We start from the raw sequence: 15,055 nt of genomic DNA on the forward strand, positions 1-15,055 counted from the left end.
CGTTGGGGCGGATGCAAGCCAACCAGGTTGGAGACAGTTCCTGTCCCACATGGGGCTCACAGTCCTAATCCCCATTTTGTAGATGAGGAAACTGAGACTCAGAGAAGGGAACTGACTTGCCCGAGGTCACCCAGCACGCAGTGACCTCTCAGAGGTGAGGTTTAATAATAATAATTGTAGTACTTGTTAAGCACTGGCTTTTTCCAGGCACTGTGCTAGGTGCTGGGGTGAAGGCAAGCAAATCAGGTCCGACGCAGTACCTGCCCCAGGTGGGACTCACAGTCTTCATCCCCGTTTTACAGATATGGTGACTGAAGCCCAGAGAAGTGAAGTGACTTGTCCGAGGTCACACAGCAGACCGGAGGCGGAGCTGGGATTAGAACCCAGGGCCTTTTGACGCTCAGGTCTGTGCTCTCTGCACGGGGAGAAGCCAGAAGCAGCCTCCTCCGACCCACCCCCTCCCCGACGATGGGAACTAGCAATGCCCCCAAAGCTAAATTCCCGCAACTCGAGGCCCAGCTCTCCCTGCAGGCCCCCACGCCCCGGGACCCAGCGCAGGGAGGGACGAGTAGGCCCCGCGGCTTCGGATTCCCGACGGAAGGCCGAAGCCCCCCAAGCCGGAAAGCGGAGCCAAAATGGAATGAACTCTGTAATAAACGAAATGCCCCAGTGCCCACTTCAAGGTAGCAAAAGGGCCCCGAATGTCTGACGCACCAGGGAGCCTCGTTCTTCATCCCTACCCCGTCTCCCTCTCCCCACCTCCACTCCCACCCCCACCCCCACGACTCCTCTTCCCGTTCACCCGGCGTACCAAAATCCATAATCCTCCGTGTCACATACCGAAAATGATTTTATTTTATCCATTTACATTTAACTCGATATAAACTTGTCCGGAAAAGTCAAATAATATGCTTTATATTAGCTCAAACATTTATTAAGAAAACCAAATTCAATAAATAAGCACAGACAATAAGTTAAAACATATCACAAATCGACCAGTATGTAACAAGAATGCTTTATCTACACAAAACATCCTATTTCACATGTTTGTTCATTCTTAGAAATAGCTTCTGTTCTCTGGGGTTGGATTGGACCAGCACATGCAGAAAAAGCTGATTGTGTTTCTCTGTACAAAGTTGCAGGGTCGGAGATGTCCATGTGCACCCGGCTGCTCGGCTCAGCAGGGACGAGTGGCAGCGACAGAGGTGCTTTCGGGGCAACAGCAAACAGCAACGAGAAAGAAAGAACCGAAGGGGACAGATCAGCAACGAAGAATAAAGGGGAGGAGGGCAGAGGGTGAAATCAAATCTTGAAAGAACCAAGAAAGGGAAAAGGGTTGGTTTTTTTTTTTTCTTTTACAAAAGGAAATATTCCTTGGAATTTTTTTTTATTCTTCCTTACAAATGCTTATCAAAATTGGTTAGATCTCCTCTTAGTTATTACATCACTTGGTTAGTCTGCCCCAGCCACCCAACCAACTGGCAATTGCCTATTAAGAAACCTTCTCTTCAAAACCCCACATTCTTGTGCTTAAAAAATGAATTCCTTTGAGAGCCCAAAACAGTATATGGCTGGCTGGGTGGCTGGTGGGAGGTTAAGGGAAGAGGGAGCGGGGAGAAGACTAAGAGGAGGAAGGGGAAAGAGGCGGAGGAGGAAGAGAAGAAAGGGAGAGAAGAGAGACAAGGATAAAATTAAATTCATCGGTTATGCCCTCAGATGAGCCAGGTGGTAGCAGATATTTGTTCTCCTTTAAGACAAAAATCCCTAATGTCGTTTTGTCCCTTGAGTACATCCTCGTGTGACTTAGGTGTTTTGTGTGTTGTCTGTGTATGGGTGCGTATGCGTTTCTGCCCACAAACCAGTCCATTGGTGTCTGATTTCAGATCCTGAGTCGACTCCCTGGTAAGTAAAATGGTGGGAATAATGCATTTCACGGGGGGGGGGGGGGGGAGGAGAAAAGGGGACAGATGAGGAAGGCGTGAGGGCGGGGTGAGAGAGGGAGGTGGAAGGTGGGGCAGGTGGGAGACCAGAGGGGCCAGGGCCTGGACCGAGGAGGAGAGAGGGGAGGAGGGTGAGGATTGGGGCCTGCGAAGGGTTCGGGACGGGCAGGAGAAGGGGTGGTGAGGGCAGGTGGGCGTTGAGGGTGGACTGGGGGGTCGGAGCTGCCGTGGGAACGAAGGGCCGTGGGAAACTGGGGAGGAGGGGAGAGAGAAGTCGAGAGGGGCGAGGACGAAAAAGCTCTTAGCACAGTGCCCGGCACGCGGTAAGCGCTTAAACAAGAACGAAGGAAAATGAGGGTTGGGGGGCGCTTGACAAAGAAGACGAAAAAAGGAAGGAAAATGGGGGGGGGGGGCGCTTAATAAAGACAGCTAAAGAAGGAAGGAAAATGAAGGTGAGGGGGCGCTTAATCGAGACGACTAAAGAAGGAAGGAAAATGAGGGTGCGGGGGCGCTTAATCGAGGCGACCGAAGAAGGAAGGAAAATGAGGGTGGGTGGAGGGGGAGATCAGGGCGGGAGAGGGGGGCGGCCGGGTGGGGACGGGGGGCGGGAGGAGGGAGGCCGGCGGGGGCATTAGGTGAAGCTCATGGACACTGTGTGCTCCAGCGCTTTGCGGCGCAGGGAGGCGATGCTGGTGCCCCGCCACACGTCGCTGCTGTCCGGGGAGCTGCAGAGCTGGGGCGAGCCCGTCACGTTGCTGGGGCCGGGGAGGGAGGCGGGCACCATGCCGGGGAAGGCGGGCTGGTAGAGGTGGGACTGGAGGCCGGCGCCGTTGGAGCCCGCCAGGCTGTTGGACAGGCCCATGGAGTTGGGGGGCGGCCCGGCGGCCAGGCTGCACTGGGACAGGGACTGCGCCATGGCCTGCTGGCGGCCCAGCGCCGGGGGCAGCGGCAGCTGCGACACGCCGGGCATGGCGGCCGCTGCCCAGCGGGTATCGTTGGCATGGAAAGAGCACAGGCTGTCGCCCATGGCCGCGGCGGCGGCCGCGGCGGCCGAGGGGAACTGGGGCAGCCCCGGCGTCGGCAGCAGAGTCCCCGGGGCCCGGAACACGTTCGTCGTCTTCTTGCGCTTCTTCCACTTGGCCCGCCGGTTCTGGAACCACACCTGGCACACGCACGGGCACACGAGCAACGGGGAGAGAAAGAGAGGACACGTCAGAGTCCCACGCGCAGGGGCACACGCCCCCCCCCACCCCCCACCCCCCACCCCCCGGGAGAGGAGAGGCACGGGCACGCACACCCGCAACGGGGAGGGAAACTGAGGCCGCCGAGCCACACCGACAGGCACACACGCAACGGGGAGAGAAACTGAGGACACGTCAGGGTCCCCCGCGCAGGGGCACACGCCCACCCGGGCCCCCACCAAGTGAGACACCTGCACACACGCAACAGGGAGAGAAACCGAGGCCACCGAGCCACGCCACCAAATGCACCCGCAACGGGGCCACGTCAGAGTCCCACACGCCCACCCGGACCCGCACAAGTAGAGGCACACACACGCAACGGGGAGAGAAACTGAGGCCACGGAGCCACACCAGCACACGCGACAGGGAGAGAAACAGGGGCCACGTCAGAGTCCCACACGCAGAGGCACACGCCCACCCGGACCCGCACAAATAGAGGCACACATACACGCAACAGGGAGAGAAACTGAGGCCACGGAGCCACACCAGCACACGCACACGCACCAGGGAGAGAAACAGAGGCCACGTCAGAGTCTCACACGCAGAGGCACACGCCACCCGGACCCGCACAAATAGAGGCACGGGTACACACACACGTAACAGGGAGAGAAACAGAGGCCACGGAGCCACACCACCAAACGCACATGCACACACGCACCAGGGAGAGAAACAGGCCACGTCAGAGTCCCACATGTAGATGCACACGCCCACCCGGACCCGCACAAATAGAGGCACACACACGCAACAGGGAGAGACACAGAGGCCACGTCAGAGTCACACACATGCACACACACACACACAACCCGGAGTCACACCAGCACACGCACAGCCACACGCTCAACAAGGAGAGAGAGGCCACGTTAGTCACACACGCAGATGCACACGCCCACCCGGACTCGCACAAGTAGAGGCACGTGCACACACACACAGCACGGAGAGAAACTGAGGCCAAGGAGCCACACCACCAAATGCACACGCAACAGGGAGAGAAACAGGGGCCACGTCAGAGTCCCACACGCAGAGGCACACGCCCACCCGCACCCGCACAAATAGAGGCACACACACACGCAAGAGGGAGAGAAGCAGAGGCCACGGAGCCACATCACCAAACGCACACGCAACAGGGAGAGAAACAGAGGCCACATCAGAGTCCCACATGCAGATACACACGCCCGCCCGGACCTGCACAAATAGAGGCACATGCACACACACACGCAACAGGGAGAGAAATAGAGGCCTCGGAGCCACACCAGCAAATGCACACGCAACAAGGAGAGAAACTGAGACCACGTCAGAGTGCCACATGCAGGGGCACACGCCCAGCCGGACCCGCACAAATAGAGGCACTTGCATACACACACGCAATAGGGAGAGAAGCAGAGGCCACGGTGCCACACCACCAAACGCACATGCACACACGCAACAGGGAGAGAAACTGAGGCCACGGAGCCACACCACCAAACGCACACGCAACAGGGAGAGAAACAGAGGCCACGTCAGAGTCACACACAACCCGGAGCCACACAAATAGAGGCATTTGCACACACACAACAGGGAGAGAAACAGAGGCCACGTCAGATTTCCACACGCAGATACACACACACACCCGGACCCGCACAAATAGAGGCACGTGCACACACACATAATGGGGGAGAAACAGGCCACATCAGAGTTACACACATTCCCACACACACACAACCCGGAGCCTCACCAGCAAACGCACACATGGGCACACGCAACGGGAAGAGAAAGAGTCCAAGTCAGAGTCCCACACGCAAATAGTAATAATAATGTTGGTATTGGTTAAGCGCTTACTATGTGCAGAGCACTGTTCTAAGCGCTGGGGTAGATACAGGGTCATCAGATTGTCCCACGTAAGGCTCACAGTTAATGCCCATTTTACAGATGAGGTAACAGGCACAGAGAAGTTAAGTGACTTTCCCACAGTCACACAGCTAAGTGGCAGAGCGGGATTCGAACCCATGACCTCTGACTCCCAAGCCTGGGCTCTTTCCACAAGCGCACCCGGAACCGCACAAATAGAGGCACGTGCACACACGCAACAGGGAGAGAAACAGGCCACGGAGCCACACCAGCAAACGCACATGCACACACGCACACAACACCAACAACAACCCGGAGCTACACCAGCAAACGCGCACAACAGGGAGAGAAACAGTGGCCACGTCAGATTCCCACACGCAGATACACACGCCCACCCTGACCCGCACAAACACACAAATAGAGGCACATACACACAACAGTAGGGAGAAACAGGCCTCGTCAGTCACACACACACAACCCTGGGCCACACCAGCAAATGTGCACACGCAACAGGGAGAGAAACAGCAGCCACGTCAGAGTCCCACACGCAAATACACACAATACATACGTACAAATAGAGGCACATGCGCGCACACACAACAGGGAGAGAAATAGAGGCCACGTCAGAGCCACGCACACACACACCACCACCAACCCGGAGTCACACCAGCAAACGCACATGCACACGCGCGCAACAGGGAGAGAAACAGAGGCCACGTCAAAGTCCCACACACAAATACACACGCTTACCCGGAGCCACACAAAGAGAGGCACATGCACACACACACACACAGTAGGGAGAAAAACAGGCCACGTCAGTCACACACATGCACGCACACACACACTCACCCGGAGCCACACAAGCAAACGCACCTGCACACACGCAACAGGGAGAGAAACAGGCCACGTGAGAACCACACATACACAAAACCACCAATCCGGAGCCATACCAGCATAAGCTCATGCACACACAAACGCAACAGGGAAACAGAGGTCACGTCAGAGTCCCCCACACACACATACACATGCTCACCTGGAGCCACATAAACACACGTCCACCTAGAGCCACACGAATGGAGGCACATGCACACACAATAGGGAGAGAAACAGGCCACGTCACACACATACACACACAACCGCCCACCCAGAGTCACACAAGCTAACTCACAAATAGGGGCACGTGCAGATACACACAACAGGGAGAGAAACAGAGGCCACGTCAGAGCCACACACATCCACAACCGCCCACCCGGAGCCACACAAGTAAACGCACAAATTGAGGTACATGCACACACACACACAAAACAGGGAGGGAAACAGAGGCCACGTCAGAGTCCCCCCCACACACGCGCGCAACCACCAACCCCGGGGTCACACAAGCAACGCACAAATAGAGGCACGTGCACACACCACACAACAGGGGGAGAAACAGGGGCCACATCAGAGTCCGCCACCCACACCGCCATCCCAGAATCACACAAGCAAACGCACAAACAGAGACCCATGCACAAACGACAGGGAGAGAAACATCAATGTCCAGTCGGCTGGCAGCGAAGGACAGACGTATGGACAAATGGGGCGGGGGGCGGCATCCCCAAGGGGAGACCCTGACCTTGAGGCCGGGATAGGGGCTGTGTTTCTAATTCCATGATTCCCCCTAGATCCAGCCTCCATCCCCTCGTCCTCCCCAATCCCGTTCTCCCCACTTATTTCCACTCTTCCCTCGGGTAAGGTCCCGTCTCCAGAGCTTGCCCTCCACCCGGCTAGGATACAACTTGCTGGGGAAACTGATCCCCGGTCCCTGGATGCGCGTGCGGGTTTGTTCCCGGGGCCAGAGAGAGAAGATCGAGTCCGCTCAGGGGCAGCAGGGCCTTTCCACATTTACAAAATGCACATTTACAAAATGTGTGACAAAGGGAGACAGCGAAACCCTCCCTACGTGCTAAGTAAGGCCTGAGGCCTCGCAGAGAAAGTGTATTCTGTGCATCACCTAAGGCCATGGGGGTGGTTATCAGGCCATGCAAGGAGCGAATCCACTGGTCTAAAGGCATTTTGAGTTAGAGAAAAGACCGCCGGTGGTCTGTGAGCTCGTTGTGGGCAGGGATTCTCTCTCTTTATTGCTGCACTGTCCTTTCCCCAGGGCTTAATACATAGTAAGAGCTCAATAAATACGACTGATCGAATGGTCTCAATTTTCCAGCAGCGACAAAAGAAAAGGTTGCCCCGAGGTGAAGAACGCGTGTTCCAATCCCGGCACAGGGTGCTGGATGACGAGCGCCGCAGGCCCGGTTTCTGTCGCTAAATGTCCCCTTCTCTTTCCAACGACTGTCCCCAAAAGATGTGCAACCATCGCCCCTCGGGCCCGCCTGTTTTCCGAGCCCCCCCCCCCATGGAAGTGCTTCCCTAACCTCCCTCCTATGGAAGTGATTCCCTAGCCCCGGGACCTGCTCCCACGCCTCGGCACCGTCTACTTCCAAGTGCTAGCATTTTCTGCTCCCTGCAAATGTCTCGATCGCCCAGGGCCTCCAGTTCCCTAAAATCCCTTGACCCCTCCCCTCAGCCTTCCTCCCCCGGAGAAGCTAAAGTAAATTCATCTTTCGGACGTGGCAAATGTAACGAGGTTAGCTTCAAACCTTACACCTCTTGTCCGTAAACTATAATTTTGCTTTGACACACACCCAAGTCTCGCTTGCAAGAAGGCCCGTTTCCCTGATAAATGCAGAAGGCTCCAAACAAAACTGGGCTCCTTAAGAGCGTCTGCTTTCTCCAAAGTGGCGGCAGAACGCCTGACCTTCCCAGCTAAATTTCCCTGTAGATGTCAAACTCAACCCGGCCGCCCCCAGCGTCCTGCACAGCCTCGTTGTCTCCACTCTGCTGCATCCCTCAATGATCTCTTCGCCATTTTTCACTGTGCTGATGCATTAGACCATCAACTAGGTTTCCCTTTCACTTCTCAATGTCCGACTAACCGGATCCGCGGCAGGCTCTCAGCTATTCCCTCCGCCCCCACAAGACAGAATGTTATTTTGTTTGTTTTAAAAACTGTCCAGGTAAGTAACTGGGAGAGGGTTAGATTCCCACATTCAGAACCCCTTTCCTCTGGAATTTAGAGAAAATAATTTTGACGACTGGATCCCCACCCGGGAAAAGGTAACCATCGGTTTATCCAATCTAGTTAGATCTTATCTCTTGTCCAGGAACGTGTGTGTGTTGTGCGTGTGTGTGAATTGTGCCCCCACAGACACTGCAGCTTGCACCACTGAATTGCATGGTCTGGATTTCCTCTCTACCACTCATGGATGGTTGCAGTGGCCTTTCTCCCCAGAAGTCTCCTTTGACTACCCTGCTGCTATCCATCGCTTTTCCCTTTCCCTCCCTTCTTTCTGGCCTAATTCCCCCGCCGACCCCGGCCGCAGCCCCACGAAGTTGGCCGTGTGGCGAAAGAACGGAGCTGCAGAAACTCCGATAAAAGAGAAATCAAACGTTGCCCCGAGTCGGTGTGAGTTTGTCCTCAGCCTCCTCGACAGCGCGAAAGGACCTGGGAGGGAGAGGAGGGGGTGAGGGTCAGCGGCGCACAATCCGCAAGGCCCGGAGGTCTCCCAGAACCGAATCCGGCTGGGAACATTCGGTCCTGAAGACTAGAGGCTGACCCAAACTCCGGGAGAATGGAGACAAATGGGCGTTTGGAGTTATCATAAAGTCACTGTCGGATCTCTCCCTGGACACGCTCGCAGAGAGGCTAGTTACCAGTAAGGGCTGACCAGTGTCACTCTGGCTATGTCCAGTGGCTCCCGAAATGTGGAGGGCTAGGGGAGGGGGACAACCCCCTCGAAGTAGATTCCCGTCCCCGAATCCCAGATCCTCAGGCTAAGCATTACGGCCAGCCGTTAGCGGGCAAGAACCGCTGTTCAAGAACCAAATGTTAGAGGAATCCTCCGAAAATCACGTTCAATTATGTTGGAGCGTTAATGGATAAATTGCGGCTACAAAATCTTTTATGTGTCATGGCTTACTGGTGTTGTAAAGAATCTCCATCAGGTTGGATCGCTTCAGTTCGCAGCCACAGTGCATATGTTTTTAAAATGTGAATGTTTCCAGTTGAAAACTGGTGCATGACAGATTAAAGCGCAGGGGAAATCTGGGGGGGTGGGGGAGATTTTGAAAAGACACACATGACAACTTCAGAAAATATATTCACCGGAGGCATTAGCCGACTACGGGCTCGGTTGGAGATGCAGCGCTTAAAATACAACAGCGAGAGTCTAATGGAGGTTGGAATCTAAAAATCTACTTTCATGATATCTGCTGATACAGTAATATAGACATACTGTAAATGTATTTTAAAATATATAGCCCGTTTAATTCCACAGCTATAAATGGCTCAGAGATGGAGAGAGGAAAGAGAGGACGAATATTACTTTTTTTTTTCTTTCCTGAAGCCAGCGCTTTATGAAGATCTCATTGGAATCCAGCGAATGATTAATGTGAAGATTTGGTAGGAAATCTGGAGAGCTGTATTAAGGCTCAGATCTCAGGTTCATTTCGATCAGCCAGCCGTGAACTCTGGGCCGAATTCATTACACTTTAATAGTGCTGGGAGAGGAAGAAAATGCAATTTCTCATTCCATTAGAAAACTAGAAAATACTCTCAGCTTGTCCCCTATTAAGATGTGGCAGGTGACAGGGCTATTCTGCGGGACAGGGTCAATGGAATTACAGCACATTATTTTTGTTCGGATAAAATATTGAAAGGCAAGCCTGACTGTGCAGAAGTTATTTCACTGATTTGGTTTTTATGTAAATAAAATATTGAAAGTTAATTAATCCGTGCTAGAGACTAATGATTATGCTTATTATATTGCATTTGATCGCGTAATTTGCATGATTCTCGCATTGCTGCTTAATAAGCCATTCCAGGTTATAAATAATTCTGAAATTGGTTTCTAATAATGGCATGCTATAAAAGGAATGGTTTTATTACACCAGCACGGGAGAAGGGAGAGTTAGCAGACATGGTCTCTATATGCATAGCGGTGGCTTTAATCGCTGCTATATGTTAGCTATAGGTCAGAAATTAGAGTACGGGCTAATTCACTCTGGCATCCCAAAGCATTTTAAAGCATATGTAATTGCAATAAATTAAATGTTTAGATCATTTTTTAATCAATACGGTGGCCCGTGTTCTGAAAGAAATGCCCGGCAATTTGTTAACTTCAAAGAAAACTAGAAAGTACTCATCACATAAGACCGTAAACCAATCACTATTTAATTTGAACTTGGTCAAGTAGCAACCAGTACAGTGAATTGTGAGGCAAATACGCTTTACATAAATTATTCTCGCATTAGATTACATCATGTTAATCATTTTGAAATGTTAATTAAGAAGGTTATGTTGATCTGATTACTTTTTAAACTACAGCACATTATTATAAAAAATATTGAAATTGCCATTCTATTAAATTGTTTTTTATCAGCAATCTCAAGCTATTATCTTGGCTTTAAGATTACGCTGAGACCATTAAAACACTTTGCCTCTTTATTCTCAGATATTTATTTTGTGTTCTTTTAGCAAATAACTGTTTCCATTACAAATTTTCTATTTTATTTCATTTTGTAACATTCCTAATATAGCAGTCGCGATCATTAACCTTTGTAAGACCTAATAAAGTTTAATAGACCTCATTTTCTTTTTTCATCAAGTCAGTTGCCCAATTATATTTTATTTGTGATTCCAATTTTCATTTTAATTTAAACTAATTATCAGCGTCTATAGGTTAAGTAAAATACCTATTTTTTTCTAAAATTAATAGATGATGATACTATTGAAAAATGATTTTTTTTCATTTTTTGAAACTTTAGTAAAGGTATTTTAATAAGTTATCATTTTCATTATTTAAAGCCGGATTTATTGGAAGGGCGGGAGCTCACCCTACGGTTTAGAGAGCAAGTGCAGGGTTAAATCTTAAAGGGGCTTTAATAATTTTCGAGCGCCAGGTAATTAAAGCCCCTTTCGGTGTATAATTGAAATGCCCACACGTTCGGATCCGCGAAGGTTTAATAGAAAATTCACCCAGACCTATAAGATTGAAAATACCAATCGTTAGCCTCAACGTCCCGGATATGATCTTATTCACTTTGCCACTTCCAGCCATTGGAGAAATCCGTTCCCTGTGTCCCAAAACAACGCCACCAGCTAGATTTACATTTGAGACCATCTTAGAAATATTGGGTGGGGACTTCGAGGGAGGAGGAGAAGAGCCGGGAAAACGAAGACTGAGACTGCTGGCGGCCTCCTCGCTGGCTCGATGACTGAAACTACTGAGGTTTAAAATAAATTTTAAAAATTCTGGGTTTCTAAACTTAAGCGACTGTGTTTTAATAGATCCGTCTGTAGGTTGTGAATCACTGTCGGAGATTTTTGTCCCAGAAAAAGGCCCCGCGCAACGACCGTTCAGCACCACGGAGAGCGCGAATTTCACACCCATCCCGGGTACTGCAGTTAAATTGGACACCTCGGCTACATCTATTCCACCACCTACTTCTCTCTAGTCTACACCACTACTCTCCACCGTCTATTACATCCACTGCATCCCAACTTAGATCCACTCTTCCAGAGAGTCGGCTTACGGGGGCTGCTGCGGCTGTGCTCCCCCGTTCCCAGGCCCACGCCAAGAGAGAGATTCTCCAAGGCCTCTCCCCGTTTCCCTCCAACCTCCAACTCGGGGAAGTGACCCCCCCTTTCTGGCAGAAGTTGGGGATCCCGTGGGGAGAAGGAAAAAGCAGCCTTGGGGAAGAGCGGGCTTTGGACGGCAATAAGCGGAGGTCCCGTCTCACCGAGGTCCTGCTAGCTCCCAACCGGCTAGGAGTGTGAGCTTGCATGAACGCCCAAACAGAAATGGGCCGCGCCTGTTTGGGGACAAGGGGCCAATTGGGGTTGGAATATTCTTTCCTTTTTTCATGTTTTCCAGCAACTGTTGCATCTTGGTCAGTGTGGAAACTTCACACTCTCGCAAGCTCCCTCCGGGTGGGCGCTCGAGAAAGAGACAGAGAGACAGAAAAAGAAAGAGACTCCTGGAACTCGGGGGATCGAAAATGGGTCGACCAGAGTCGGTTCATAATCCAAGCTAGGACGGGCGTTCTTGGTTGGTTGGTTAGTTGGTTGGTTGGTGGTTTTTTAAGGGGTGAGAGGAGAGAGGAATTGCTTCGAGTGTGGCTTAATGGAAAGAGCACGGGCCTGGGAGTCAGAGGACGTGGGTTTTAATCCCACCTCCGCCACTTGTCTGCTGTGTGAATTTGAACAAGCCACTTAACTTCACTGGGCCTCAATTCCCTCATCTGTAAAATGGGGATTAAGACTGTGAGCCCCACGTGGGACCACCCGATTATCTTCTATCTACCCCAGCGCTTACAGCCGTGCTTGGCACATAGTAAGCGCTTAACAAATACCATAATGATCATAATAATTGTTATTATTAGCGGGTGGGGCCGAGGGATGGAGAGAGAAAGGGAGGGAGGCAGAGTGGCTTCGCCAGCTCCGCCACTTGTCAGATGTGTGACTTTGGGCAAGTCACTTAACTCACAGTGCTCGGCACATAGTAAGCGCTCGACAAATGCCACTGTTACTATTTTTATTCTCTGTGCCTCAGTGACCTCGTCTGTATTAGGACGGTGAGCCCCACGTGGGACCACCCGGTAACTTCGTATCTGGCCCCGCGCTCAGAACAGTGCTTGGCACAGAGAAAGCGTCCGATAAATACTCTCATCCTTATGGTGATTATTACTGTGAGAGACGTTCTGGGCAAAGGGTGAGCAGCCGGGGGCTCTCGGAGGAGAAATAATGGGCCGCAGGGCCCTCGACCCGTCACGTACCTGCACGCGGGACTCGGTGAGGCCGATGCGGAGGGCCAGCTCCTCCCGCATGAAGATGTCGGGGTAGTGGGTCTTGGCGAAGCTCCTCTCCAGTTCGTTGAGCTGGGCCGGGGTGAAGCGGGTGCGGTGGCGTTTCTGTTTCTGCTGCCCTTGCTGCTGACCGCCCGCCTGGCCCGGGTTCTGGCCGCCCGGCGGGCCCCCCTGCTTGTCCGGGTCCTTGGCGCTGACGGCCAGCGAGGCCGGGTTGGAGCCCACCGCCGTGATGTCCTCTCCCGGCAGCAGGGTGGCCCCCTCCACAGCGTCCGAGTTGGGGGCCAGGTCGCCCGGGTGACCCCCGGGGTCGGAGCCCCCCACGCCCAGCCGACACTTCACCGCTTCCCGGTGGCCCAGAAGCTCGGCCGCATCTTTCATCCCTGGAGGGGAGGGGGACGGGGGGGCAGGGGAGGAGAAGGGGCAAAGGGCGGTGGTCACTCTCTTCCCCCGGCCAGGACAAGATGGACCTTCCCGGTCGCCCCACCCCAGCTCCCCCGGCCAGCCCAGCCTCCGGGTGGATGTATTTACTCGTGTCCCCGGGTGGGAAAGGGCACCTGGAACCCGGGCCTGGGGACCCAGAAGGGTCTGCCTCTGGTCAGCTGTGTGACCTTGGACGAGTCACTTCACTTCTCTGGGCCTCAGTTCCCTCCTCGGTCAAATGGGAAATAAGACTGTGAGCCCCATGCGGGACGGGATTGTGTCCCATCCGATCTGCTTGTCTCCACCCCGGCGTTTAGTACAGTGGTAAGCGCTCAGCGAACCCCACCAGCATTATTATCCTTATCTCCGTCCCTCGTGCAACGACACCCCCGTTCAGGTCCCCTCGGAGAGCCCGGACACCAGGTCCCCGTCCCCCTCCCCCGACACCTTCCATCCCACCCCCCACCCCCAGCCCCAGGACCAGCCCTCACCCCCCGGTCCACCCGTCCTCAGACCCCGCAAAAACGAAGCCCCGGGCGCCAGGAACAGCTCCAGACCCGCTCCCCGGAGCCGAAGTTGTTGCGGGACGGGGTCGCGGAGGGACGGCAGAAGAGGCGTGAAACTTGGCTTTGCCCCCGGCCCGGAGGGCGAGGGGGCAAGGGCCTTGGGTGGGCTCCTTGCCCAGGTGTCCGGGCGTCGGCGGCGGTGGGCAGCAGGCCCCGATGGGTGTCGGTGGGACGGGATCCCCTGTCCGGCTCCAGCTCAACACCACCGGTTCTCCCTCTTGCCAGCGGACAGGACCGGACGGGCTCCGGGGAGAGACCCGGGAGACACGGGGTGGGGAGAGAGACCCGGGAGACAGGGGGGGAGAGACACCCCGGGAAATAGCAAGGAGACACCCGGGCAGAGACCCGCGGCGACGGGGAGGCGAGAGGCAGAAATCCCAAATCCGAAGACACAAACGAAAACGAAGCAGCGAAAACCTCTCTGGGCCTCGCCTCCAGGAGGAGGGGAAAAAAAAAAATAGGGGCGAAAAAGCCGTCCCCCAAAAAAGCAGCAGCAGAGCCCCTATGTAGAATCGGGATCTACATATTCCATAGATTTTTTTTAAAGACGATGTTAAATCAAATTAAACTTTAATGCAGCACAATTACTTTTAAAGAAATTAGCCCATTTAGGGCGCATTAAGGTAAAATCAGGAGCAAATTGGCAATTTCCTGCCCCCGCGGCCGGTCTCCTGGTGCCGGGGCGAGGGGAGCGGAGGGCGCACTCACCGAGTCTGGCGTCCAGGAGGTCGGCGTGGGAGAGCATCGCGCACCGCTCCAGGGCGAAGGCCGGTCCCCCCCAAATTTTAGCGGCTTTGAGTTATTTAAAATAGATATAAGCGATGGGCGACGAGATATAGATATATATAGATCACCTAAATGAAAGAAAATTCGGTTTGTGGTTAAAAAGGGGGCTTCTTGCATTATAATGTCCTTTAGAGAGACGGGGAGGTGCTTAACAGTTGAATGAACCCGTGAGCAGCGTGGCGAGGGGACCAATCAGGAGGGGCGGCCTGCAAATGTCAGCGCCGGAGGCTCCCCCGCTCCGCCCGCCCCAATGCCGCCGGCGCCCACACCAGTCCCAGCAGCAGCAGCTGCAGCAGCTGCAGCAGCCGCAGCAGCAGCAGCAGCAACCAGCCGCCTCTCAGCCGCCTCCTCCTCCTCCTCCTCCGCAGCAGCAGGA

At 53.6% G+C, this 15,055-nt stretch overlaps 1 protein-coding gene across 1 annotated transcript; it reads right to left on the reverse strand.

Annotated features, from left to right (window-relative positions):
- Nucleotides 1-2,571: 2,571 nt before the first annotated feature.
- LOC100083542 (orthopedia homeobox) lies at nucleotides 2,572-14,638 on the reverse strand. The gene is made up of 3 exons (XM_029079088.2): nucleotides 14,602-14,638; nucleotides 12,875-13,287; nucleotides 2,572-3,102 (listed from the first exon to the last, which is right to left on the reverse strand). Exons 1-3 carry the CDS (start codon nucleotides 14,636-14,638, stop codon nucleotides 2,572-2,574), a joined length of 981 nt encoding a protein of 326 aa, XP_028934921.1.
- Nucleotides 14,639-15,055: the final 417 nt, after the last annotated feature.

Source organism: Ornithorhynchus anatinus, chromosome 1 (assembly GCF_004115215.2).
Source record: "Ornithorhynchus anatinus isolate Pmale09 chromosome 1, mOrnAna1.pri.v4, whole genome shotgun sequence".
NCBI classification, from domain to species: domain Eukaryota; kingdom Metazoa; phylum Chordata; class Mammalia; order Monotremata; family Ornithorhynchidae; genus Ornithorhynchus; species Ornithorhynchus anatinus.

Bases quoted from the DNA above. Each gene is read 5' to 3' on its own strand.
- LOC100083542 (XM_029079088.2), bottom strand. From the start codon at position 14,638: ATGCTCTCCCACGCCGACCTCCTGGACGCCAGACTCG. The intron at 13,288-14,601 runs GTGAGTGCGCCC...CCTCCCCTCCAG, and splicing joins CCTCCTGGACGCCAGACTCG to GGATGAAAGATGCGGCCGAG. The intron at 3,103-12,874 runs GTACGTGACGGG...TGCGTGTGCCAG, and splicing joins TCACCGAGTCCCGCGTGCAG to GTGTGGTTCCAGAACCGGCG.